Below are 26,561 nucleotides of genomic sequence, written 5' to 3' on the forward strand. Positions count from 1 at the left end.
AACTTCCCTTTAAATTAGGTATCACAAGCTATGAATGAACTCATTGGTGACAGCTTGCTTAGCATGTGAGTCCCTGGATTTCAGTCTTCAGAAATGCAAAAGCTAAATTAGGCATTACAGAATTTGAAATTTAACCATTTACCATAACAAAAATGTCTGGCTAAAACTGCCAGAAATCCTCAGGTTTACAGAATTATCAGTTAGTAGCACTTTATTCTCAGTATTTGTACTAACTCTGAGATGTGCATTATCAGGGGGCATAGTAATATTTAATAACTAGACAGTCTCCCAGGACTCATTTCACTCTTAAGTTCTTGTGATAATAACAAGTGAAAAGTATGCCTTTTTATGTTTCTTCTCAGGGAGATGCTGGTCAGAACTAGATATGAATAAACTTTGTGAACTGCATGTCTGCCTAAGAGTTTACTGTAAACTTTCTCTTATACAGAGTTTCTACGGTCCTTGGCTCCAGTGTCTCAATCTTCCTGAATGCTTTCCTTTCTTAGAAGATAGCTTTTTCTTTATTATTTTTGTTTTATGTGTATGAGTGCATTGCCTACATGTATATGAGTGCACCCATGTCCTGCAGTGCCCTCAGAGATCAGAAGAGGGTGTTGGATCCCCTGGAACTGGAGTATGAATGGTGGTTAGCCACCAAGTGGGGTCTGGGAATCGAACTTAGGTCCTCTACAAGAGCAGTGGGTGCTGTCAACTGCTGAGCCATCTCTCCAGCCCCAGGGGATAGCTTTTTCTTTATGTCCTTTTCACTTTACCTGTCCCTCTATAGCTCCTGATCTTGGTTTGGGGCCTGTTTCTCTTTCTACGGGCAATAACTGAAGTCTAAGGAATCTTTCAGCCCTACATGTGAATGTGAAAGTTAAGCATATTTCTCTTTTCCCATCTGTAGTATTTGTAATGTATATTTTACTTAAAGAAAAAATTTAAGTCTGTGTTTTAAACAAAACAATCCAGGTATGCATGCTGGCTCATGCCTGTAGTCCCAGCAATGAAGAGGTGATCTCCAGGAGTCTGAGGACAGTCTAGGCTACATCGTGAGATCCTGTCTAAAATAGATAAACAAATAAACAAAACAAGATCCAAAACAAGCAAGAAAAAAAAAAAAAGCAAAATCTTTTTTTTTCTGGAAAGTCTTAAGTAAAATATCCTCAAATAGTGTCAGGAAATTGGGCAATGTTAATCAAAATAGGTTCTTCTGTCCTCTGTGGACATGGCACACATGTTGTATGCCTACATACATGCAGACAAAACACTATACAGATAAAATAAAAATAAATAAAAAATTTTAATGTTAACAGAGATGCTTGAGCTAATCAAAGTCAAAATTGTTTCTCACAGCATTTTATTTTATTATTTATTTAGATCTTTTTGAGACAGGGTCTCCCTGCAGCCTGAGCTGACCTGGAACTCACTATGTAGACCAGGCTGGCCTTAATCTCACAGAGATGCGCCTGCCTCTGCCTCCCGAATGCTGGGACTACAGGTGTGCAGCACCATGCCCAGCTTGTTTTTGTTTTTTAATACAGGATCTCCCTATAGCCCCAGTAGGCCTGGAACACATTATGTAGACCAGGCTGGACTCCATCTCACAGAGATTCACCTGCTTCTGCCTCCTAAATTCTGGGATTAAAGGTATGAACCAACACACCAGGCTAATTTACAAGTTTATAGCAGCATTAGTCCTAATAGCCAAAAGCCTGAGGTTAGCTCAAGAGTTCATCAATAGAATAATCAAAGAAACTGTAGGGGCTGGGGAGATGGCTCAGCAGCACAGGCTGCACAAGTGTGAGGACCAGGGTTCAGATCCCCATAACCCACATAAAAAGCATGGAGGTCCACCTGTAATCCTAGAATTTAAGAGGTAGAAGGCAGAGATGAGAAATCCCCTGAGCAAGCTGGCTAACCAGATTCGTCAAAATAGTGAGCTCTGAGTTGAGTGGAGACCCTGAGCGTGATGAAGGGAGACACCCAAGGTCAACTTCAGGTTTCCACATTCATGTGCACACTTGCAGTTATCCACCTGCACATGGACATATGTCCACACACATTCAAACATGCGCTCATACCACAAACATGCATAAATACACACAACCTAATGCAGTCACAGAATACAAATTATTACTAAGAACTAGTGAGATACAACACACAAATATACATACCATTATAACATGGATGGATTTTTTTTAAAGCATTATACTGAATGAAAGAAGCTTTACCCCACAGAACACATATTTTATAAGGAACAGATGGATTCTACTTCTTCAGGTCATCATCCAAACAAAAAAGGAAAGGTAGCCAAGGCTGAATTTTGTAGTGTGTCTGCTTCTATTAAATCCTTTTAATGCTGCAAAAGCAAAAGTAAAACAATGGAATGACATGAGTGGCCATAAAAGGAACATGGGAGTGTTCATCCAAGTTTTACTAAGTCAGGGGCTGGAGAGATAGTTCAGTGGTTAGAGCACTGGCTGCTCTTGCACAGGACCAGGGTTTGATTCCCAGCACCCACATGGCAGCTAACAACCATCTGTAACTCCAATTCCAGGGGAATCTAACGCCCTCTTCTGACCACTGAGGGCATCGCATGACATGGGTGCACTTACATACACGCAGGCAATGCACACATACACATAAAATAAAAATAAAAAATCTTTCATACACTTATAAATTAAAAATATATCACATTTTTAAAGACTTTCTGAGTTAACATTTTGCATCTGCTTGTATACTTTTTAGTTTTGGACATGGTTTATCTTTGTTTGCTTTAGATGTTTTTAACATCTGTTGCAAAGACGCCTAAGAGGAAGAAACATGTTTATAAAGTTAGAAAATGTTGGTTGTAGGATATATATACATGAAACTGCATATGTATGTATATTTAACTTATAACAAACACTTGTGTATGTCAAAGTTTTAAGACCTTAAGGGCCTTTACGTTTTAACTTTTTAACTCTTTTTATTTTACAATAACATTCTGAGGCCCAGACCATTGACTATCTTGCTTTAATTTAGTTTTCTGCTTAACAACAAAGTCAAAGCTAGCATTTGAATTACGAGAATCTCCTGATCCCCTTGGACTTCTTTCCATCCCCAACTCATGTCTTAGAAGAAACAAGACAACTTTTAATTTCCAAGTACGTTGATGGATTGCAAAGTAATAAATACCAAATAGTCAAATATTGCCAATTCAAATTTTATATATGAATGCTATTTTTTGGTTTTGCAGCATCTTAGAAAATTAAAAATTTCTTATGCATTTTCATAGTTTGACACCACAACTCTCTACTAAACTTTCTGTTTTCCTAGCAGTGTATCTCTATAACTCTGAGCATCATACTTGTGTGTTCTATTGATGTATGACAATTTTTGAATCTTATGGCAATCCCTATGATTACATCATGTTTGGAATCTCCTTTAACACTATCTCTGGTTTGGATGTTGTGAAAGGAGATGGTCTTTGTGACGTCTATTATTTTAATAATGTAGTTTAACTCATATAATACAGCATCTATGACAATATTTGCAGCTGATTTTGACCTCAATATATTAATCTACAAGCTGTTTCTTTTTCTTTTCTTTTACTTTTTGATAAACAGTAAGTCCCTGATTAATAAAACCTTTAAATGAAATATTTTTTTCTTAGAACATTCATAATCTTAATATTTTGAACTCAAGTTGAATTCGCTCAAAGGTTCTTGTACATCATTAGACTTCCTTGTGACTTTGGGATTTGCTGTGAATAATGAATGTTTTCAGATACATCACACAACAGAGACTTGTCAGCTACTGTATTTGTGAGACTGACTAGGCTTTGGAAGTGACCACATGACTCCAACATATGAACTTCAGCCTATCAGTGGTTCAATAATGGCTTTTAAAAATTTATCTTTCAGAACAGAGGAAGAATTATGCCCGGGACAGTGTCAGCAGTATGTCAGATGTATCCCAGTACCGAGTTGAAGTAAGATGCTTTGGTCTCACCAATTCTTAAGGGACATAAAAATTAGAAGTAAAATTAGAATTCTGTCTCATTTCATTTGAATATGATACATTTTAAGTTGTGTTGACCTTTTCTTTTGATTTTTTTTTCTGTAAAATTGAGACATTATATCTAAAACTATTTTGACAGTCCATGTTCTAGTTTTATAATGAACAATTAAAATCGTAGCTTCTACCCATTTACCCTTGTCAGCCCTAGTCCACTGAAAACAAGACAAAGACTTCTATTTTGCACTATAGAATCTTCCTGAAATTAAGCCTTGACACACTGAATGGTTCAGTTTTATATTTATTTTTATCTAAAGGCATTACCAGCTATTGTTAAACATTGGTTTCTTTTTAGTTTTGAAGATATTTGCTCTTATTTGGGATTTGAATGGCTTCTCTGCTGAGAGTTGAAGCTATGTAAGCACAGACGCTATGGTTAAACTGTTTTGATTTTCAGTTTTCTACTGATCCCAAGCATGCTTAATTAATCCATGCCATTTTCTTTCTGTAAGTGTTTTCAGTAGAGGGCAAACGTGGCAGTGAGCAGAACCATCACTGCTACGCTGGGATATGATGTCTAGAATGTTCTAGCTACCACAGGGATTGTCTGCAATTGTACAGCATTTAGATAGCCACCCAAGCAAGGGGAGACATTTATTGAATAGTGTTTTAGTGTTTGCACTGTTAAGAATTTCTTTCAGCATCGTGCTGTTGTAGTTCAGCATGGCTCAGTATGAAATAGGTAACTTACCAATGATTCATCATTTTCTGTGTTCACCAAAATCCCCACTCATCTTCTTGGGCTAATCATGAAGTTGTAGAACACTTTGTGTTTATGTTCCGTGTCTCTGCTAACTGACCTCAATTAGTCTAATTCTGTTTCCCTTTGGAAAATGATCTAAAAGGCCACATGTGTGTGCTATAAAAGTTTTTTTTTTTTTTCTTTTTCCCCCCTGACCACAAGCACCTGACTACCTTTGTGCTGGACCGGAAAGATGCTATGATAACTGTGGATGATGGAATAAGGAAACTGAAATTGCTTGATGCCAAGGGCAAAGTGTGGACTCAAGATATGATTCTCCAAGTAGATGAGCGAGCTGTGAGCCTCATTGATTTGGAATCAAAGGCAAGTTTGTGAAGTTCATACCATCCTATTCTTCAGCAAACCACCACGAATGTTAATGTGTACAATAAAGTCAGATTCTTGGAAGAGGAGTAGAAGTTGGCATGATAAAATATTTATTTTATTTATAGAATGAATTGGAGAATTTTCCTTTAAACACAATCCAACACTGCCAAGCTGTGATGCATTCTTGCAACTATGATTCTGTTCTTGCCCTTGTGTGCAAAGAGCCAACCCAGAACAAGCCGGACCTGCATCTTTTCCAGTGTGATGAGGTTAAGGTAAGAGCATGGAGATTTCTTTCTCCCCTCTGTTTTTCAGATTTTTTTCTTGTGTGTGTGTGTGTGTGTGTGTGTGTGTGGTGTTTGTGTGTATATGAATGTATATTCACATATATGTGCAACTGCCCATGGAGGCCAGAAGAGGGTGTAGGATCCCCTGGAGGTAAAGTTATAGGCTTTTGTGAACTACCCCATGTGGGTGCTGGGAGCCAAACTAGTCCTGTACAAGATCAGCAAGTGATCATAACTACTAAATCATCTCTCCAGCCCCATTTTTCCCTTCCTCTTAAGCAAATGCTCTGCGGTTTTCCAGCAAGATTACCTGTCTTTCTCATATAGCTGTTAGGTACTAGGGTTTTCATTTCTAAGACTGTGGTAGAAAAGACAAGAACTTAAGTGTCTTCTCTAGAGTTTCCGTGTCCGGAAAATGAAAAGAGGAAACCCAGTTAATATTTTTAAATATTTTATTTATTGTTATTTATTTTATGCATATGAGTGTATTGCCTCCATGTGTGTAAGTGCACTTGTGTCCTGCAGTGCCTGCAGAGGTCAGAAGTGGGCATTGGATCCCCTGGAACTGGAATTATGGATGATTGTTGGCCACCATGTAGGTGCTGGGAATTGAACCCAGGTCTTCTGCAAGAACAGCCAGTGCTTTTAACAGCTGTGCCATCTGACCAGTCCTCCAATTAGTATTTTTTTAAAAATCAGGGTTTGGCAGGGTGGCTCTCATCTGTCATTTTCCTCTGAGGCGGGAGGATTGCTGAGTTTGAGGCCACCCTGACCTTTAGAGCAAGACACTGTCTCAAATGAGGAAACAAATAAATGTTAGATACTTTCTGTTTATTTTTGTTTAAAATGTATAAATGATATATTAAATTCTCATTATAGGCCTTGCACATATAATTAAAAATAAAATTTTTAAACATCATGTTTCATAGATAATAATTACCCTTAAAAAAGATTTCTTTTTTTTTTTCTTGTGCTGTCACACGGTTCATGTTACCGCAGTGAAACACTTGGAATTTATCATGATATTGATTTAAAGTTCACCATTTAATTATGTGACTTGAATAACTGCCCAGGATTTGTAATCCCTAAGTGAGATCAGAAGTAGTTGAACAAAGTTGCAATAATAATAGGATAGATTCTGAAAATTTATATTTCAAAGAACACTGTAATTTCCAAATGATTATAATCTGTGATGCTTTATTGGACCTTAGAATTTGTCTTCAACCTTTAATATATTTATTTATGAGTTGATTTCTCTAAAAGGGCAATTATTTTATTGATTGGTACCTTATTAAAGCAGAAATTTATCATTTTGAGTGTATATTATAAAATATATTTGCAACTTTTATCTTGTAGATGAATTGTAGGAGACTGGTATTAAGAAACACCAGATCTCTTCTGTATTTCATTGACATTAAAATATGGTACATTAAGACTGACCTTATGCACTATATTTTATTTTTTTCTAATTTCAATTTATTCCATTGATGACTGTAAAAATATTTCATAGTTGAGAGCTGGATGCAGTGATGCATGGCTTTAACCCCAGCAGTTAGGAGGCAGAGGCAGGTGGATTTCTGTGACTTCAAGTCCAGCCTGGTCTACATAGTGAGTTCCTGGCCACTGGCTATAAAACAGACCCTGTATAAACAAACAAACAAATGAAAACAGAACAAAAATCTTAAGTAACTTGTATTTTGATGTTCATTAGCTTTTTATACACTATAGTGCCTTTGAAAGTTGTAAATATGTTGAGAATTTTGTGGGGTTAGATATGTCAAAGCAATAAACAGTGAAGTGAATGGTTTTTCTCCGATTAAAAACAAAGAAATTTAATTCAGAGATTTAAGAAAACGGGAAGTGAATAAAAGACATTTCAAATTCAGCATTATGTGTGTGCCGTGAAGGGCTTCTTTAGGAGCTGTAGGTTACTATCCTGAGTGAAGATTCTGGAATTCGGCTTCCAGAATAGAGACTTGCCTTGTCTGGTATGGAATTGGTGATAGTGAAATTGCAAAAAGGACTTGCTGGACAATGTTTTATCCTCAGTAGAGCTCAGGAGCCACTGAAAATGATAAAGCCCTGTCACTCACTGATGCCACCCTTCCTTTATGAGACGTTTCCCCTTTAGCTGATTAAAATAGACATAAGATGCAATTGTTTTGTGTGTATCATCTTGTAATATCTCTTGGAGTTCTGTTAATAATGGGATGTCACACAATGCTTTTGCCTCCTTTAATGGTAGTGTATTTTTCTTGGAAATATAGTAACCATCCCCCTTATAATAGAAGACCTGCGGCCCAATGCCGAACATCTTATTGGAGTTAGCATGCTCTTTAGTTCCAACTGGCCTGGAGCATGCTATGTAGACCAGGCTGGCCTCAGTGAAGTATTTACTGCACAGGTGAGATTCAAAGTTTGAAGCCCCAGTGCCTACCTAGGAAAGGCAGTTAATGGGATGTCACACAATGCTTTTGCCTCCTTTAATGGTGGTGTATTTTTCTTGGAAATATAGTAACCATCCCCCTTTTAATAGAAGACCTGCGGCCCAATGCCGAACATCTTATTGGAGTTAGCGTGCTCTTTAGTTCCAACTGGCCTGGAGCACGCTATGTAGACCAGGCTGGCCTCAGTGAAGTATTTACTACACAGGTGAGATTCAAAGTTTGAAGCCCCAGTGCCTACCTAGGAAAGGCAGTTATGGTAGTGTATATTTCTAATCCTAGCATACTTACAGAGAGATGGGAGGTGGAGGCAGGAGAATCCCCCAAAGCTGGAGGGCCAGGTAGCCTGAGGTACGCAGTGGTGAAGAGCAAAGGATATTGCCTCAAGCAGGCTGGAAGGTGAGGACCAACATCGGCCGTGTCCTCTGATCTCCACATGCGTATCACTGTGTGCTCACACACACACGTGCAGACATGCATATATGCTATACACACAAACATGTGCATGCATACATATATGCTACACATACCAAACAAGTACATATCCACATACACACATATACATATGCTACACACACCAAAAACCTACATATCCACACACATACACATATGCTACACATACCAAACATGTACATAGCCACATCCACATGCACATGTGCTGCATATACAAATACTGTCATGCATAAATATATGCTACACATACAAACGTGCACACACATACATATATGCTACACATACACACACAGAAAGGTGAATTGACCAGATGATCTTTCAGTGTCCATTCAGCCCTGAAATTTTATGATCGTCAATGCTTACTGTTAAAGAATATGTGATTAATCTATTTGAGAGAATATACATAATTACACAGAGCAAACAGGCACAAAAATAGAAGATGACTACATCACAACAGGTTCATATACAGGCATAATTATTGACTATAAATAACTTTCACAACCAGACAAAATTAACACCTTATCTACAAATCTCACATTGGTTCCCAAGAAAATCCCAAGAAATTGGTTCCAAAGAAAATTTTTCTTGTTGGAAAAATATTGAAATAGTTCATCATTGGCAGAATGTTAGTTTTTACTTGAGATGAAAAAACAAAGTTGCTGTCACAAACGGTACAAGCTAGAGTGAGGCTCACCCTGTGAATGGAGAGCTAAGTGCACTTGCTGTCACTTGACAACAAGCCTGAGATGAATGACTGAGAAGGAGGAAAGACTTGTTTCCCTCGTGATTTCAGAGGCCTCACTCAGTTCATGGCTGCTTGGCCCCTTGCCTTTGGGTCTGTGGCCACAAAGTACATTGCAGAGGGAAAAGAGGGAAAAGGGAATTGCATGGTAGAATTGAGAGAGAAAGAGAAAGAGAAAGAGAGAGAGAGAGAGAGAGAGGAAGAAGAGGAAGAAGGGGAGAGGAGGAGGAGGAGGAGAAGGAGGAGGAAGGAGGAAACCCCAGTATCGTCTTCAAGGACAGACCCCCGATGACTTTTTTTCCTTCCTGTCCACCTCCTAATAGCATCACAGGCTGATGACTAGCCTTCAGCACATGGATCTTGGAGGACACTGCAGAGCCAAACTGTATCAAGTGGAATTACTGTAAATTAAGAGTGGCTGAGTAGGGCCTCAGTGACTATTTCCATGAGTTAGCAGGTTCTCAGGAGATTCTGAGGATTCAAAAGGGAAGGAAGTCCACCACACAGGGAAATGGTTTATCTAGCTCCTTCCTTCTTCCAAGGCAGAGATGTTACTTGTGTAATTTTCAACACATTTATACTCTCAGTGTACATGTGTCTTTCTATATTGGGCTGTTTGGAAGGATGTCTTTTAAGTAGACTCTGGATTTGATTGTCTTTAAGAATGACATCTGACTTTGAGTTCTCTCATTATAAAATTCACCATTTAAAATGCTGAGTTCTATTTTTGTTGTTTGTTTGAGACAGTGAATCTCCCTGTAGCCCCAGCTGGCCTGGGACTCTCTATGTAGACCAGGCAGGCTTCCATCTCACAGAGATCTACCTGCCTCTGCCTCCTGAGTAAAAGTATATACCACCATACCCAGAGCTGAGTCCAATTTTAAAGCAGATTAAAAAAAATCTTTCTGTTTGCATTATACCAAGATGCTTATCAAATCAAATGGTGAATATGAACCTCTTTTTCTATTTTACTCTTCATATCAAAACTAAGACAACTCTGTGGTCTTCTGGGTGACTTCTTTCTCTTCGCAGGCAAACCTGATCAGTGAGGATATTGAAAGTGCGATCAGCGACTATAAAGGAGGGAAACAGAAGAGGCGGCCAGAGGCCCTGAGGTCAGAGCATTAAAAGGAATTAGTGGCTACAACTAGCTTATGTGTCTTATTTTCTTTCTCCTAAAAGTTTAGAGAAATTATTTTCAGTAGAGATGAATTACTCTGTTTTCCAAATTACAATCTTTGGTGTCAACTCATTGCTCCCTCTGGCTTGTCTCCACATAGCTGCCTCTTTTTTTCTCTCTGTGTGTCTGGTCTGTCTCTGACATAATGTGTGTCTGTCTTAGAGAGTCTTAACAGGCGTTTTCAGAGAAGATAACCCAGAGTCACCCCACCTATGCCTGCCATGGGCCCACAGCCTTTCCAAATCTCAGGAGACCCAGAAAACAATTCAAACATGGTTTCCCACTGAATTTTAGTTTTTCTCTACTTTTGTATCTTGAGTGCTTTAAATACACACAATTTGGTTGATTGTGAAACCCTTATTACTCCTTGACATTGTTCTTCCTGAGGCTGAGGAGCTAATAACATCACTTGAGAGGACGTACGTGTTATAGAAGAGACGATAAAAGCTCAGTTGTTTTGTTATCCTTTTTTCAGGATGATTTCCAAAGCAGATCCTGGCATTCCACCTCCGCCCCGAGCTCCCGCCCCTGTGCCACCAGGGACTGTCACCCAGGTGGATGTTAGAAGCAGGGTAGCAGCCTGGTCTGCTTGGGCAGCTGACCATGGAGACTGTAAGTATCCACAGCTAACTTTACTGAGGACCCACTTTATGTTGTAACATTATTGCTTCTTTCAAATTTTCATGTTGATTTCTGGGTTAAAGTTAGTTTTTAAAAAAATTAAGATGTGGATCTTAGAAAGTTAAGTCTTATTACTGTTAAGATTACTATCCATGAGAGCCATTTAATAAACACAGCATTAGGGTTGCAGTCTTTTCTTAGCACCAAGAGAGGAAGTTGCACTTGGCCGACAATTAAAAATACAATAATAGGAGGCTGGAAATATGGTTCAGGGTTAAGAGCACTGCCTGTTCTTACAGAGGACCCAGGTTCAGTTCCCAATATCCACATGGAGGCTAATGACTGTTCTTTGTTTTGTTTTGTTTTAATTTGTTTTTATTGACTTTTTGTGTATTTCATACAGAATATCTCAAACAATCTTAACTCCAGTTCAGGGAATCTTTTGCCTTTTTTGGCCTCCACGGACATTGCATGAATGTGGTGTACTTACGTACATGCAGGCAAAACACTCATACACATACATATGAATAAATAAGATTGAAGAAATAAGAATATGATCATCAAATATATGCCTGACAGAAGACCATTAGGGTTTTTCTTTTTTTCTTTTTTAATATTTTATTTATTATTTTTATTTTATGAGTGTAATGCCTGCATGTATGTGAGTGCACCCCTGTCGTGCAATACCATGGAGGTCAGAGAGAGCTTCAGATTCCCCTAGAACTGGATGGAGTTAAGGACGGTTCATAGCCACTATGTGGGTGCTGGGAATCGAACCCGGGTCCTCTGCAAGAGCACTCAGTGCTCTTAACCGCTAAGCCATCTCTCTCTAGCCCCAGGGTTTTTCTTTTTAAAAACATTTTACTGCAGAGTCATTCTGCTTATTGTCACTATTTCTGGGCAGCTGTTTTGTGTTGATGGAAAGGATGTTGGGACAGTGGGAGGGAAAAAAGGCATCCGTTCTTGGCTAACCTTGTCAAGTGGGCCCCATGGAGTCATCATTCTGTTACTTAGACAATGCTTTCAAAAACAATTATAGCCTATCCTTATGTGTAACTTTAAAAATTGTATTTGCATGTTTGTTTGTATGTAGTATGTGTGTAGATGTGGGCAAGGCACCGTGGGTGTGGGTGTCACAGGACAGCTCGTGGGAGCTGGTTCTTTCCTTCCATCTAGAGATTGTGCTAAACTTGTTACACTGGTGACAAGCACCTTTACTGACAAGCCATGTTTCCATCTCAAGTGTGACTTTTTATTGCATAATATTTTACTAGAACCTGAAACTTTTGACTGGAAAATGCCTTGAAATATGGTTGGTCCAGCTTTATCATTTCTAGATGTGATCTGGGATGTTCAAATGCATGATTTGCCTTATACCCAAATAGTACTTCTGGGTGTTTTTTTTTGCATGTGTATGTGTTTATGGTATATGTGCATGTATGTGTGAGTTGGCATACATGTGTATGTGCTAGTGTGTGTGCATGCATGTGGAAGTTTGAGGTTGACGTTGGATGTCATTGATAACTATCATTCTCCACCTTATATGTTGAGGCGGGGCTGATCTCATGAACCAGAGTTCACCATGCTTCCAGTCTTGGTATGCAGGGATGCAGGATCCTGTTTCCTGCATGCTGGGATTACTGGTGGGCTGCCACAACAGCCCAGAATTTATGTGGGTGTTGGAGATTTGAACTCTAGTCCTCATGCCTGCATGGCAAATTCTTTACCCACTGAACCATCTCACCAGCTCCTCAGTGAGACTTCTTAAATCATTTATCCTGTATCCAGTCAAGTATTATCCAAATGAACTATTTAACAGTGTAAACAATATATGTCACTTGCTAGAATGAGTTAACATTAGCCTCAGAATCTTTTTTTAAAAGTGTTTAATTCTTTGACAGCTTCATAAGGTTATGTAGTGAATTTTAGTCCTTTTTACCCCATTGTGCTCTGTCATTCTCTTCCCCCTCCTATCAAAGTCCTTCTCAAGCTCCTTCCCACTTTATATCCACTTTTTGTATATGCCTTGATGAGTTGAATTACAGTTTCTTGGCCGGGAGTGGGTGAGACGTCATTTACTGAAGTATGGGCAACTTATCAGTAATTACCCCATTGAAGGGGATGACAACCTGCCCCAACAACCATTAGTTACCAATAGTCTGTTGGAAGGGGGTGGGCCTCATGGCCCCCTTCTCCATCGCTGATGACAGGTTCAAGTCCTACAGGTAACCACAGCTGCTGTGACGTTATGTGTGTAACAGCTATGTCATGTCCAGATGGCATCTCTTTTGCTGCTGTTTGGGGCTCTCAGTAACTGTATTTCAACCTCATCTTTCTGCTTTCTATAGCACAATGTAGCCAAGCTGGCAAGGTTTTGTACATATAGTTTGAATAGTTATAGGTACCAGTTCGGCTTCATAAGGCCCAGTAATTTCTTCCCTTTTTTCTTTTCCTGTTTGCATGTGTTCCACGTACAGGTAATGCTAGCCCAAGGCAGGTGTTGAAATTTAGAGTTTTCAGTATTTTTTGCCGTTCTCTGTATTGAACCTGGTGACTCATGATGATGCATCACGAGCTGTTCACTGTGATCTATTGCTACTGTCCCAGCCATATGTCTTTAAATTTCATCTTCTCTGAGATAGTTGCACTGCTATCAGTGTTTACTGTGGTGCTGACTGACTCACAGCAGGAAGGAGGCCATAATGGAAGTCTCATGACTAGCACGCATTCTAGCCTGGTGAACTGTCTTCACATCTTGAGTGCTTTTGAGACTTGGATTCTTGATTTTTCAAATTCCTGGATGTTATTTCTTTCAAAATAACATCAAAATAAAGTGGTTCAAAATCAAGGAGCCAAACATTGTAGGCTTTACGCTTGATTCATTACAACTAGAATTTAGGAAGCACTAGACTCTCAGAACTACCAAACTTTTATAGTAGTCACAGAGTTGGAATGTGTAGAAACCAGCAGCTTAGGCTGGGCAGATGGTTCACTATTACAGTGCTTACCACACAAGCAAGAAGAATTGAGTTCCATCCCCAGCACCTGGGTAAAAAAGCCAGGCATGATGGTACATGCCTGTAGTCCCAGCTCAGGGAGCAGGAGATGAGGGGCGCCCTAAGGCTTGCTGGACAACCAGTGCAACTAAATCAGGTAGCTCTAAGCTCTCAAAAACAGGTGGAGGGGTGGAGAGATGATGGCTCAGTAGTTAAGAGCACTGGCTGCTCTTGCAGAAGACCATGGTTCGGTTCCCAGCACCTACATGGCAGTTAACAACTCTCTGTAACTCTTGTTCCAGGGGATCTGAGGCCTTTGTGGGCATGGCACACACATGGTGCACTTACATATATGCAGCCAAAACACTTATACACATAAAAGAAAGTAAATAAATTAAATACATATATTAAAAAATGGGTGGAGAGAGATTGAGAGTAATACTCAACTTTGACCTCTGGCCTCTGGCCTCCACATGTATCACACATATATGCATAGGCTCTCCCACACACATGCACCTGTGCGTGCACACACACACACACACACGCATGCACATCATAGACACACACACACATCATAGAAGCTTGTGGCTCTGTTGTATTAGAACTTGCTTGATCACTTTTTGGCAAGGACATGCTTAAGTGCTGGTTTATATTTCTTCTGTAGGAACTGGCGTGCTAAGGAAAGGCTGGTTTTAGAGGTAGCTGACACAGGGAGGAGGGAGAGTAGAGGAGACATAACAGGCAAATAAACCTTGTAAGTGTGGAAAGACCACCTGGTGCTGTGCCCAAGTGCCCCTGCGTCATAGCTCCCAGGTGGGATGAACTCCCCTGCTGTTGGGCATTCTTTTCTAGTCACTCCTGTTCTAATTTCTATATTGCTGTTGCTTTAGTAAAACATGGAAAGATTTATGTTTCTCTTTTCTTTAGTTGAGAAACCCCGGCAGTATCAGGAGCAGGAAGAGACGCCCGAGATGATGGCAGCCCGGATCGACAGGGATGTGGTGAGCAGAGCAGCCACGCTCAGATAATGAGCCCTTCTGTTTTCTAAAGAAAAACAAAGATATTGAGAAGGGGATTTCGTGCAAGTGGTTTGCAGAAATTACATTTTCTCTTCCCGGTGATGGTCATGATCTTTGAGGTTTTTTTTTCCTTAATTATTTTTTGCTTTCCTACTAATGTTTAACTAGGAGAGAGAGCTTTCATAGAATAATAGCAACTTAACTAGTTTACAGAGGAAATGAAACTGAGCCACCAAGATTGATGGAGGTTCATTTTCACTTTTTTCATAGTTTGTGACTCATGGCTGAGATATCTTTTTAATAGTTCATATTCTGGCTTATTAAGGTATTTTAGGGCTGGGAAGATGGCTCAGTGTTTAAAGCACTTGCCTTGCGAGGATGAAGATCAGAGTTCAGATCCCCAGAACCCATGTAAAGGCATGGTGAATGTACAGCCCACTGTCACTCTAGCTAGCCAGACTAGCCATGTTTGCTTGAGCTCTGGGTTTGATTGAGAAACCCTGCCTTACTGTATAAGGTAGAAGAGTGGTGGGCGATGGTTCCCAACATCAACTTTGGGTCTCCACATGCACACACACACATGCAGTGTACCCGCATGTATGTGCACCCATACACATGTGTCCTCACAAACATGCACACACACATGAAGAAGAAAAAAGAAAAAATATTTTAAAATACTTAAAAGGGGAAAGTTAAGTGCTACTTTAAAGGCTAAACATTTAAGTATTATCAAGGGTAATGTGTATTTTATTTTTAATTTTTCATAGCAGTTAACTTGCAGAGGAGCAGCATCCTGTTGTATTATATAATGATATTAATTTGCTTCCCATAGTAGATACATGTTCCCAGATTCTTTTGAAAAATGCTAAAAGTAATATGACATTCAGATTTTAATTTTATGCTACACTATTGCATTTTATTTGAATGCTTATTAAAGCCTAATCTCTAGTCTTTCAATATGAAGAATGCCAAGTTTCAGACTAAAGAAAACTAACCAAGGTTGCAGTCTGAAAGACTGAAATGAGTCCTTTAGTTTTGCTGCACGTCTGTTCACGAATTCTGTCTCACTGTGTAGAAAAGCCTTATGGATGCCTGCTTATGCATATTGACTATGTGTTTTGTACGTTATTTCCGTCTCCTATGACTTCTGTGAAATAACATTTCAGCTTTATTGGGATGTTCATTAGCTAAACAAAAATGTTCAGTGCTCTGCTACAAAAATGTTTCTCAGAATTGTCCCTTCCAAACTTTGTGTGGGAGACACTATGGGAAAATTAGAGTCATTTAAATTAATGGTCTGATTGCATGTTGTGAATGCTTCCCTGATGGCAGTGAAAAATAGCAAAATTAAGCTGAAGAAAAACATAAAGGTCAGGTTTCAGCTACAGGTGTGTGTGTGTGTGTGTATATGTGTGTGTGTGTGAGAGAGAGAGAGAGAGAGAGAGAGAGAGAGAGAGAGAGAGGGAGAGGGAAAAAAAGGCTGGTTTTTCTCTTTAAATTTCTGTTTTGTACTAGCTAGCATTATGCAGCTAGAGCAAAATAATTATTTTTCTTTGTTTTATATTTTATTCTATAATTTCTAATTCCAGCAAATCTTAAACCATATTTTGGATGACATTGAGTTTTTTATCACGAAACTCCAAAAGGCAGCAGAAGCATTTTCTGAGCTTTCTAAGAGGAAAAAAAGCAAGAAGAGTAAAAAAAAGGGGCCAGGAGGTGAGTTGGGTTGCTTGATCTAAGGTTACCGGGGCTAGGCAGAGCTTCTGTCCTGGGCTTCTCACTCTGTGCTGACCTCAGGCCAAGCTTTGCCTAGCTTTAGACAGAACCAGAGACTCAAGTGGAGAGGTTAGAGCTCACATTGTTTTCAAAGTGGCTGTGCCATCTAATTCACAGCCACTCTGAGATTCAGGTGTTAGCCTGCTACCTGTAGTTTTTCTGAAAGATTACAAAATGGGTGTCCGCTCAAAACAGTCATAGCTCTGTTCTTTTCCATGCAGTTCTTCCATTATAACTGTAGAGCCTCATTTTTTTTCCATTCAAAATTGACTTCTCTCATCAAAGTATTTTAAAATATCAGTGGATTTGAATTTGTTATCATAAAACCCCAAATAGTCGTTCACATCCAAAGTCGCAAAAGCAATTTTGACACATTGCTGTGGTTCTTATATTTGAAATTCCTTAAAAGCCAGGTTTGGTGACTCATACCTGGTATCCCAGCACTCAGGAGGCCTCTACAGGAGGATCACTGTGAGCTTCAAGCCAGTCTTGGATACAGAGTAAAATCCTGGCTCAACAAAGCCAGAAAGAAATCTCTAAACAAAAAGCTATAGTAAAATAACAAACGAAAATAAAATGTCTTGAAATGTATAAAAGCCTAACTATGAAAGTAGTGTGTATCTTTCCTCTGATAAATGGGACAGATTGAAAGGAGTGAAAGAAAGCTCATGAAAGTCCATTTCATTCCAAACCTTCTTCACTTCTATCTGTATAGTCCACATATGATCTTTAGCATTGTCTTAAGGATGTTGGTAGACATTCCTCACCTCCCATTCTGAAGTGATGTTTTGCCACATAGTGTCTCAGACTACATATTCCTCCTATATTCTCTATATAGTGTGCTGTCCTGATCACCCTGATTCAGAACCAAAGCCTCCATGTCTTCTCTCTGTAGCATACAGCCACTTAGATGTACATTCCAATTTTTCCCCATACCTCATATTGTGTTTTCATAACCAACCAGTTGAAAGTACCATCATTTTAAATCCATCTTTCTAAGCAGATTTTAACCCTCTAGTTTTCTGTACTATAGGAACGGTCATCGTCCCCTTTTTTATTTGTTTGTTTTGTTTCTTTGGTTTTTGAGACAAGGTCTCATCCAGCCCAGGCTGGCCTCCAAGTTGCTATGAAGCTAAGAATAACCTTGACTCCTAATCCTTCTGCCTCCTCCTCTCAAATACAGCGATTACTAGAGTGTGTTGCCACAGCTAGTAGGGTAGATCACCTCCTACTGCCCAATCAGAGCCCTCATTCCTCTGCTGTAAAGCATGTGATTCCATGGACTACTGATTTAAGTGTAAAGCCTCACTCACCCTGACACTATGGTCACCCATAATCTAACCTGAGTCTACTCCATTCTCCTGGACTAATGTTTCTTGTACCATGTAATTACAATTTCATTTTTATCCCATACACTGCTTTACTCCTACCATGATTATTTCTACATATTACCGTGGGGGAAAAACTTTTCAAATCTCATCTTAAAAGCTACTTGAATGAACTTTTAGGTCTTCATTTTCCCCATTTCCCAACCAGAGCAGTCTCTTGTCTTAGCATTTACTTGATGCACCTGATACTCATCTGGTTCACTTCCTCTATTATGTTTTAAGGCCATTAAGACCGTGACTGTCACTTACTCATCTTTATGGTCTTTAAAATGATGGCCACAGCGTCTTACACATGAATGGCTACAAGTCATGCCTATGGAATTGAGTGAATCATGGGTAGCGCCTAAGGGTAGAGAAATCCATTCAAACTTTGGATCATCTTAATTTATTGAACTGAAAGATGCTGTGGGTGGACATTCCACATCAGGTGTGATGGTCTAACTGGAAAGGAATGTGGCTTTGTTTTCACATTTAATGAACTTTCTTACAACTGTTCTCCTTCACCCTCTTACTTCCTTAGAGGGTGTTTTAACGCTGAGGGCAAAACCTCCACCTCCTGATGAATTTGTTGACTGTTTCCAGAAGTTTAAACATGGATTTAACCTTCTGGTAAGTAGAATTTACTTGTATATAATTAGAAGAAATAGATGGAAAGGAAATCAGTCTAGCCAAGATGTTCCTGAAAATTAAATTAAAGAGATTGTTCTTGTAGATTCTTTGTGTGTGTGTGTGTGTGTGTGTGTGTGTGTGTGTGTGCGTTTTGATTGACTTTTAATTATAGCCACAAATCATAAATAATGCATTTTGGAGAGACTAATTTTTTAAATGTAGCTAACTAACCCCTCTGACTCTCATTCTGTCTGTGCTGATGAATAAACTCCAAGTGAAAATAGCAGTAAAACTCTCCCTCCAAGTAGCACTGGATTCCTTTTGAGTGTCCTTCTTTTGGCTGATGCTATCATGGTAACATATTTGTGTGTTTTTGTACTATTTCAGGCCAAACTGAAGTCTCATATCCAGAATCCAAGTGCTGCAGATTTGGTTCATTTTTTGTTTACCCCATTAAATATGGTAAGAATCTATTAATGTAGTGAAGTAATCATTTTTCATGTTTCTACTCCAAAGGTCTGGACTACTTTGGAAGGTTTTCCTTCATTATCTTTCATGCTTTTATTTTTCTTAATATCTCTGTAAACTCCTAGAATGTGAAGTTTGAGAGTTTAAAAGAAGCGTCTCACTTAGGGCTGGGGATGTGACTCAGTAACAGGACACGTGCCTAACACAATGCAAGGACATGGATGCCATTTCTCCAGCCCTGCAACAGCAACGTGGAAGGGAAGGAGGGAGGGAAAGAAGGGAGAGAGCAAGCAAGCAAAATAGAATGGGAGGGAGGGAGAGAGGGAGGGAGGGAGGGAGAAAAGAAAGAAGGAAAAGCATGTTTATTTTTTACTGTCAGTTTCTTAAAATTAAATTTTACATTACCATGCAAAGTAATGGGTTTCATTATGATGCACCTTGTTTTAGAGATGGAGAAACTGATATTTCTGACAGACCTAGGAACATGAAAGGGCAGCTTGGACTGCAGAGTGCCACTGGTCTCAAAAAGTCAAAGACACACAGCTGGGCATGGTGGCATATACCTTTAATCCAATACTCAGGAGGCAGGAGAATCTCTCTGAGATCCAGGTCAGCTTGGTGTACATAGTGACCTGCAGGCTAGCTGGGGCTATAGGGAGACCCTGTTCTCAATAAAAGTCACCTAAGTCCTTTATCCGCCGTCCCCCATCTTCCTGTCTTGGCATTTGCAATTCATTCCCCTAACATTGTGTCTTCTGTAAGTTAAGGTCAATTACAGGATTGGCAGCAGAACAATAAACCTTAAATTACAATGTAATATGTTGCTACTTTGCATGAATTATTTTCAGGACACTGGGTACTGGGCAGGACCTGTATCAGAGTTTTCCTGTGATGTTAAGAAAGCCTTCACATGGGACTGGAGAGAGAGGGCTTGTAGAGAATGGGAATTTGATTTCCAGCTCTCACATAGCAGCAAACAACCAACAGTAACTCCAGTTCTAGGGGACCTGGTGGCCTCTTCTGGCCTCTGCAGATACTGCAGGCATGTGATGCACATACCTACCTCAGTCAAAACACTCATACACATAAAATTAAACAAGTCTAGAAAGAAAGAAAGAAGATTTCCTATAAGACATGGCATCTGCATTAACTGTAGATAATAGAAGAGCCCTCTGGGGAATCAGAAAAGCCCACACTTTAAATAGTGCAAAACAGCACAGCCTGCTTAGCACTACTGATCAGGGAGAAGTTGACTCTCAAACCATTGAAAAAAAATCTTTTCCCTGCACCACTTCCTGAGAAGGTGAGATTTTCATAAAGAGTCTGGTTTGTCTTCTAGCAGATAACTGCAATTCCTTATCTAGGACATAGCTCTTGGGAGGTAAATTGGGAGCCATTTTCAGACACCCACTTGTTATTATTTTGCTTATCAAAGCATTGCACCTGTTTCCTGCTGTCCATTAAATTGTCCATATTAAATCAGGGAAATTTACTAGAATTGGATTCTGGGGGAGAATACCAGTTGTGATTGTTCTGTCTTCTCTCTTTCCAGATCCCTTTATTTTTGTCATCTCAACATCTCAGCAGGCACCGTAGGGGTTGGTAACCCAGGGCTTCTTTCTCATTTCCAGGCCCATACTTTTCATCTGTGATGAAATAAATTTGCTAGTCGTAATGCACATATTTAAAATACAAAAAAAGTATGGGGGCTGGAGAGATGGCTCAGCAATGAAAAGCACCAGAGGATCTGGGTTTGGTTTCCAGCACCCACATGGTGGCTAACAACCATCCATAACTCCAGTTCCAGGGGATCCGACGCCCTCTTCTGTCCTCCACGGGCACTGCATGACAGAGGTGCACTTACATATATGCAGGCAATACTCATGCACATAAAATATAAATAAATAGGCCAGGCGTGGTGGTGCACACCTTTAATCCCAGCACTTGGGAGGCAGAGACAAGCAGATCTTTGTGAGTTTGAGGCCAGCCTGGTCTACATAGTGAGTTCCAGGATAGCTGGGGCTACAGGGAGACCCTGTCTCAAAATGACAAAAAAAAAAAAAATCTGTCTGTCTATCTATCTATCTATCTATCTATCTAAATTAAAAGTAAATAAAAATTTTAGAATATAAAAAACCACAAGAAGTAGAGATAGCTTAGTCAGCTGATAATGAGGTCTCTGTATAGTCATCAGTATTATTCATGGAAAACAATAGTTGCACATAGTCAAAAGTCGATGCAGTGAATATTCTTAAAGTATTAATTTCCACCTTAGACTTTAAGGTACCCCTGTTTTGGATAAGTCAGTTTGGAAAGTTGATTTTCATTCTGTAGTGTATTGCACAACATCAAAATTTGTTTTTTTAATTTATTTAGTTTCTGTGTATGTATGTTGCCTGCATGTATGTAAGTGCATCAGATATGTGCAATGCCTCTAGAGGTCAGAAGTGGGTGTCACATACCCTGGAACTGCAGTTAAGGACTGTTGTTAGCCTCTGTGTGGGTGGTGAGAACTGAACCCGGGGCCTCTGCAAGAGAAGCCAGTGCTCTTAACCACTGAGCCATCTCTCCAGTCCCCATACCACATCAACATTTAATTTGAATATATAAAACCAATGCTTGTTTTCAGCATGGAATTTTGCACATACATCTAAAAAACACACCAATAATCATTTTCATGCTAAGAATGATTTATTCTCCTTCTAGGTGGTACAGGCAACAGGTGGTCCTGAACTAGCCAGTTCAGTGCTCAGCCCCCTACTGACTAAAGACACAGTTGATTTCTTAAATCATACTGTTAATGCAGATGAGAGGCAGCTGTGGATGTCGTTGGGCGAAACATGGTTGAAAGTCAGGTAAGCGTATGTGAACTCAACATTTAGTGCTTGTGATGCCATAAGTGTACTTTGGTGCTGCACTGATCTAATGAGACATTCATTTAACATTCTATATATGAAGACCCATGGGTTGTGGGATGAAGTGGACTCTATTAAAAAGCTTCTTGTCAAGTTGGTAAAGCTTTTTCCAGTAAGCCTGAGGACCCGAGTTTGATTCCCAGGATCCACGTGGTAGATAAGAAAACTAACTCCTCTGAGTTGTCCTCTGACTTCCACACATGCCAAATAAATTTATGTAATTCAAGAAATTTTAAAAAGCTAGCTAAAGTGGCACATGGCTTTAAATCCCAGCATTCGGGAGGCAGAGGCAGGCATAGCTTTGTGAAACTGAGGCTGGTCTACATGGCGAGTTCCAGGCCACCTAGGGCTATAGGGAGACCTTGTCTCATAAACAGATGAATGATAAATAGATAGATAGATGATAGATAGATGATTGATAGAGATAGATGATAGATAGATAGAGATAGATAGATAGATAGATAGATGATAGATGATAGATAGATGATTGATAGAGATAGATGATAGATAGGTGATAGATAGATGATAGATAGATAGATAGATGGATGTTAATGAAATTTTGTCAAGTGAAAGGAATAGGAAGTGTGCAATAGGAAGTGTGAAAAAGACCAGCAGTGTGTCAGAGGATACTGTGACATACTGACATGGTGCAAGAGTCAGGAAGAGGATATAGAAAAGAGGGTTACTATCTCTCAAGGAAGAGCTAACATTTCTAATCAGCAGATAATACTGCTAGCAATAAGTAAGCACACATACACATACATCTACAAGCATACACTGTCTGCTATGTGCTCTTCCATACGTTTGATAGAGGTACTGTCATTATTTCTGTTTCACAGATGAGAAGTAAAGCCCAGAGAGATCAAGGCATTTGCCTCAAGTCATACAGCATTTTAGGTGACAGAGCTCTGGAGTCAGGGCTCCTAATCCTTTCGCTAAATTGCCTTTTAGGACGATAAGGAGAGTTTCCATAAATATGTAGCAGTAGAAAGAGATATACAAATGAAGAGGGAAAGCAGTTAGGTCCAGAGATAGGAGAGGGTGGACTTTGGGTAGTGGATGGTTGGGAGTAAGGTTTGAAGAGGAATGATGTTAAATGAGGCATGCAGAGGTAAGCAGGGCTAGGTTAAGAAAGCTTCAAGGCCATGCCTGGCAGCAGGTTCTGTAGGCTGTGGAGGACCTCTAACTTTGTAAGCAGGACTCTCACATAGTCACACCTGTCACACTTTCTCTCTGCTTCTCTGTGTCTGTCTTGGGAACTGAACTTATAGCCTTACACATGCTAGGCAAATGGCTTACCACTGAGCTACATCTTCAACTCGTTTTTTTTTTTTTACTTTGAGATTTACTAAGTTACCTTTCAAGGCTGGCCTTGAATTTCGTTATCCTCTACTGCCACCTCTCAATGTGCTAGGATTACAGGTACACATTACCCACGCAGTGCATCTATGACTTTAGAGATTAGTCTGGTATTTTGGTCCAGCATGGCCAGGGATAAAAGTCAGGGGTTTTTCTTGGGATATTGATGGTATTGTAGAGGCTCTATAGACATCAACTCTCTCCAGGTTTAGAACAGTTACGGTAGCATGAGAAAGGGAGGGAAATAATTTTAGAGCCATGCATGTGTCAATAAAGAGACTGTGAAGATGCAAACCATCAACAAGTGTTGTGCTAACACCTGCTGACAAGGCATGTTATAGAAGCATTTCTAGTTTATGTGGCTGAGCTATTTTTGCTTGCTTATTTTCTGAAATCTTTTTATTCCATCATTTAGAGCAAATACTTCAGGATAGCAGTCAATTAATCACTTATAAGTTTGTCCTAATACCTTTGGACAGGCTAATGTAAAAACTGTGGAGCAATTCATCTTTCTCTTTTCATTTTATTGAAACACACACAAGGCATTTCCACTTCCTTGCTGGACTTTGGCGACTGTGTGTGTTGGAGTGTAATTTGTGCTTAATGTGTTTTGCCAAGCTGAAACTCCTTCAAAGCGCTATAGCATTGCTTTTCCTATTCACATTTATCCCTGTATTTATTTATAATATTGATGTATCACCAGGCCATATTATATATTTTATCATATTATTTTACATAATTAAGGAAACCATTTTTCTGATGTGCTGGTGCACGCCTTTAATCCCAGCACTCTGGAGGCAGAGGCGGGCAGATCTCTGTGAAATCAAGAACAGGCTGGTCTACATAGCAGCTAGGGCTTCAGGGAGACCCTGTCTCAAGAAAAAAAGAACTTTTTTATGTTATGTATATGTATGAATTTCTGCATGTATAAGTGTACCATGTGTGTACAGGTGCCCCACAGAGGCCAGAAGATGGTGTCAGATTCCTGGAACTAGAGTTACAAGTTGTGAGCCACTTGATGTTGGTGTTGGGAACCAAACCCAGGTCCTTTGCATGAGCAACAAGTGCTCCTAACCACAGAACCATCTCTCCAGCCTGTTTTATATCTTATATGATATAAAAACTGGTTAAATATATTTGTGAAATATGTTAGATTTATGCAGGTTGTGACCTTATAATAAGCCTAGGTAGGATTTAAATATTTTTCCACAAAGCTTTTAAAATCTTTCAGATCTCATAGAATTTCTTTCTTTTTTTTTTTAAGAGCTCAGGGTCTTGAGTTACTTTGTTTGGGACCTCACCTCAAAAATTAGAAAAGTAATGATTCTTTAAATAGCTCTGTCAGGAGGCTGGAGAGATGGCTTAGTGAGTAAGAACACTGGTTGTTCTTGCAGAACACCCAGGTTCGAATCCCAGCACCCACATGGCAGCTAACAACTGTCTGTAACTCCAGTTCCAGGGGATCCGCCAGCCTCTTTTGTCCTCCGTGGGCATTTCATGACATGGGTGCATTTACCTACGTGCAGGCAATACACGCATACACATAAAAAATAAAAATAAGTAAAATATGAAATAGCTACATCAAAAGGAGATATATGGTTGGTGTTTAGCAGGGGAAAAGGGTCATTTCAGATCCTGATTAAGAGTATTAGGAAACAAATGTCGTGATCTGAAAATTGATAACAAGGGAAAGAACCAAGGCGGCACCTAGTCATCTAAATAAAATTGTCACTTTGTCATGTGACACTTATCACTTGAAGGATTAAAGCACGTATGAAGGGTAAGACAAAACACACTGGAGAAAGAACAAAGCCATAGTTTCCATGGTAGTTATTTCTGGATGGTCCACTAGAGACAGGAGCTTGTGGGAATCTCTCTCAGAGGCATTCGCTGATGAATGGATGTTGATTATGATGGCAGATGAGTTGACTTTCCTGATTAAAACAGAGCTGATACATTTAATTTATAAAATTGGTCACCTGCTTATTTTATGAAGCTTTGCACTTTGAAAACTCATGAACCTTTGTAACATGCTTGGCTGTTTCTCTTTTCAAAGATATGTCTAATACCTTGGAGCTTTCAGGATAATGAAGGGCTAGGTGAGAGGTGGAAACTAGTTACTGCTGGTGTGCGCTCTGAATGCCACACTAATTTAATGCACAAATGTTAAGTTAAACTCACATGTTGAAAATTCTGGCTTCACAGTAAGTTAAGGAAAAGTGTTGAAAAAGATCAAACTATAGAAATGAATCTCTCTGTTACTTTATTTGGATGAGCTACTGGGTGCAAACAGGTTTGTTTACTCTTTCTTGGCAAATGGAAGACCAATGAACTATCTGTTATTTTTGTGTTTGACTAGCTGTATTGAAGAGAATTGTGACAATTTCTTAACATTTTTGTTTATATGACCTTTTGTCATCCTACAGAGCAGAGTGGCCGAAAGAACAGTTTATCGCACCTTACGTTCCCCGGTTCCGCAATGGCTGGGATCCCCCGACGCTGAACTTCACCGGGGCACCAATGGAGCAAGACCGGTACCAGCTGGCAGAATCCCTGGTCAACACAGCGGAACACCAGCACAAACAGGATAGCAAAAGACTCTCTACAGAGGTGCGGTTCCCCCTCGCATTCATTATTTGTAGATGGTACAACAGTAACTCACGTGACTTGGGGAGTCAGGAGTCTGAAGATGGTTCTAGAATCAATGACTAAAAGTCACCCTTTCCTGCTGCTCCGAGGTCTCTCTCCCTCTCCCTGTCCATGTTGGTTGCTGGCTGCCTCTGTTCCCAGCCCTCGGCCTTCTGTTCCTAAGCCAAGAGTCTGCCCTTCTCTCTCTGTTGGGGGGCTCACACTCACACACCCTAGATTGTTTATTTCTGTTTGCTTTTCCTGTTGTCAGACCCTTGAGACAGTTTCTTGAACCTGGATCCTCTGTTGGTCCCCAGCGCCTCTTTCATGGATCCCCTAAGCCTTCTGTTCTTCAGTTCCTTTCCTCTTTCCTGTCCTGTGCTCCTCCCCCTTCCCTGCCCTAGCTTCTTTCTCTCTTTCCTCTCCTCTCCCCTCTTACCCCCTCCCTTTTTCCCTCCCTCTCTCTCTCCCTGATGTGGCTGCTGCCTCTGTTGCCATCATGCTTTTGCCCCCCACCCCCACCCCATTACCTCCTCCTCCTCCTC

General features: G+C 39.9%; 1 protein-coding gene across 1 annotated transcript in view; it reads left to right on the top strand.

Annotated features, from left to right (window-relative positions):
* Positions 1-26,561, top strand: part of Eps8 (epidermal growth factor receptor pathway substrate 8) — a gene marked incomplete in the record, with an annotated part of 199,901 nt that overhangs the window by 135,602 nt on the left and 37,738 nt on the right. Inside the window, 11 exon segments of the mRNA XM_029557658.1 lie at positions 3,909-3,976; positions 4,967-5,128; positions 5,257-5,406; positions 10,090-10,172; positions 10,713-10,849; positions 14,782-14,855; positions 16,463-16,589; positions 18,558-18,646; positions 19,034-19,108; positions 21,821-21,969; positions 25,815-25,998. Of these exon segments, the coding sequence (XP_029413518.1) occupies positions 3,909-3,976; positions 4,967-5,128; positions 5,257-5,406; positions 10,090-10,172; positions 10,713-10,849; positions 14,782-14,855; positions 16,463-16,589; positions 18,558-18,646; positions 19,034-19,108; positions 21,821-21,969; positions 25,815-25,998 (1,298 nt within the window).

This window comes from Nannospalax galili, unplaced genomic scaffold (genome assembly GCF_000622305.1).
Source record: "Nannospalax galili isolate Female #2095 unplaced genomic scaffold, S.galili_v1.0 scaffold208, whole genome shotgun sequence".
Taxonomy (NCBI): Eukaryota; Metazoa; Chordata; class Mammalia; order Rodentia; family Spalacidae; genus Nannospalax; species Nannospalax galili.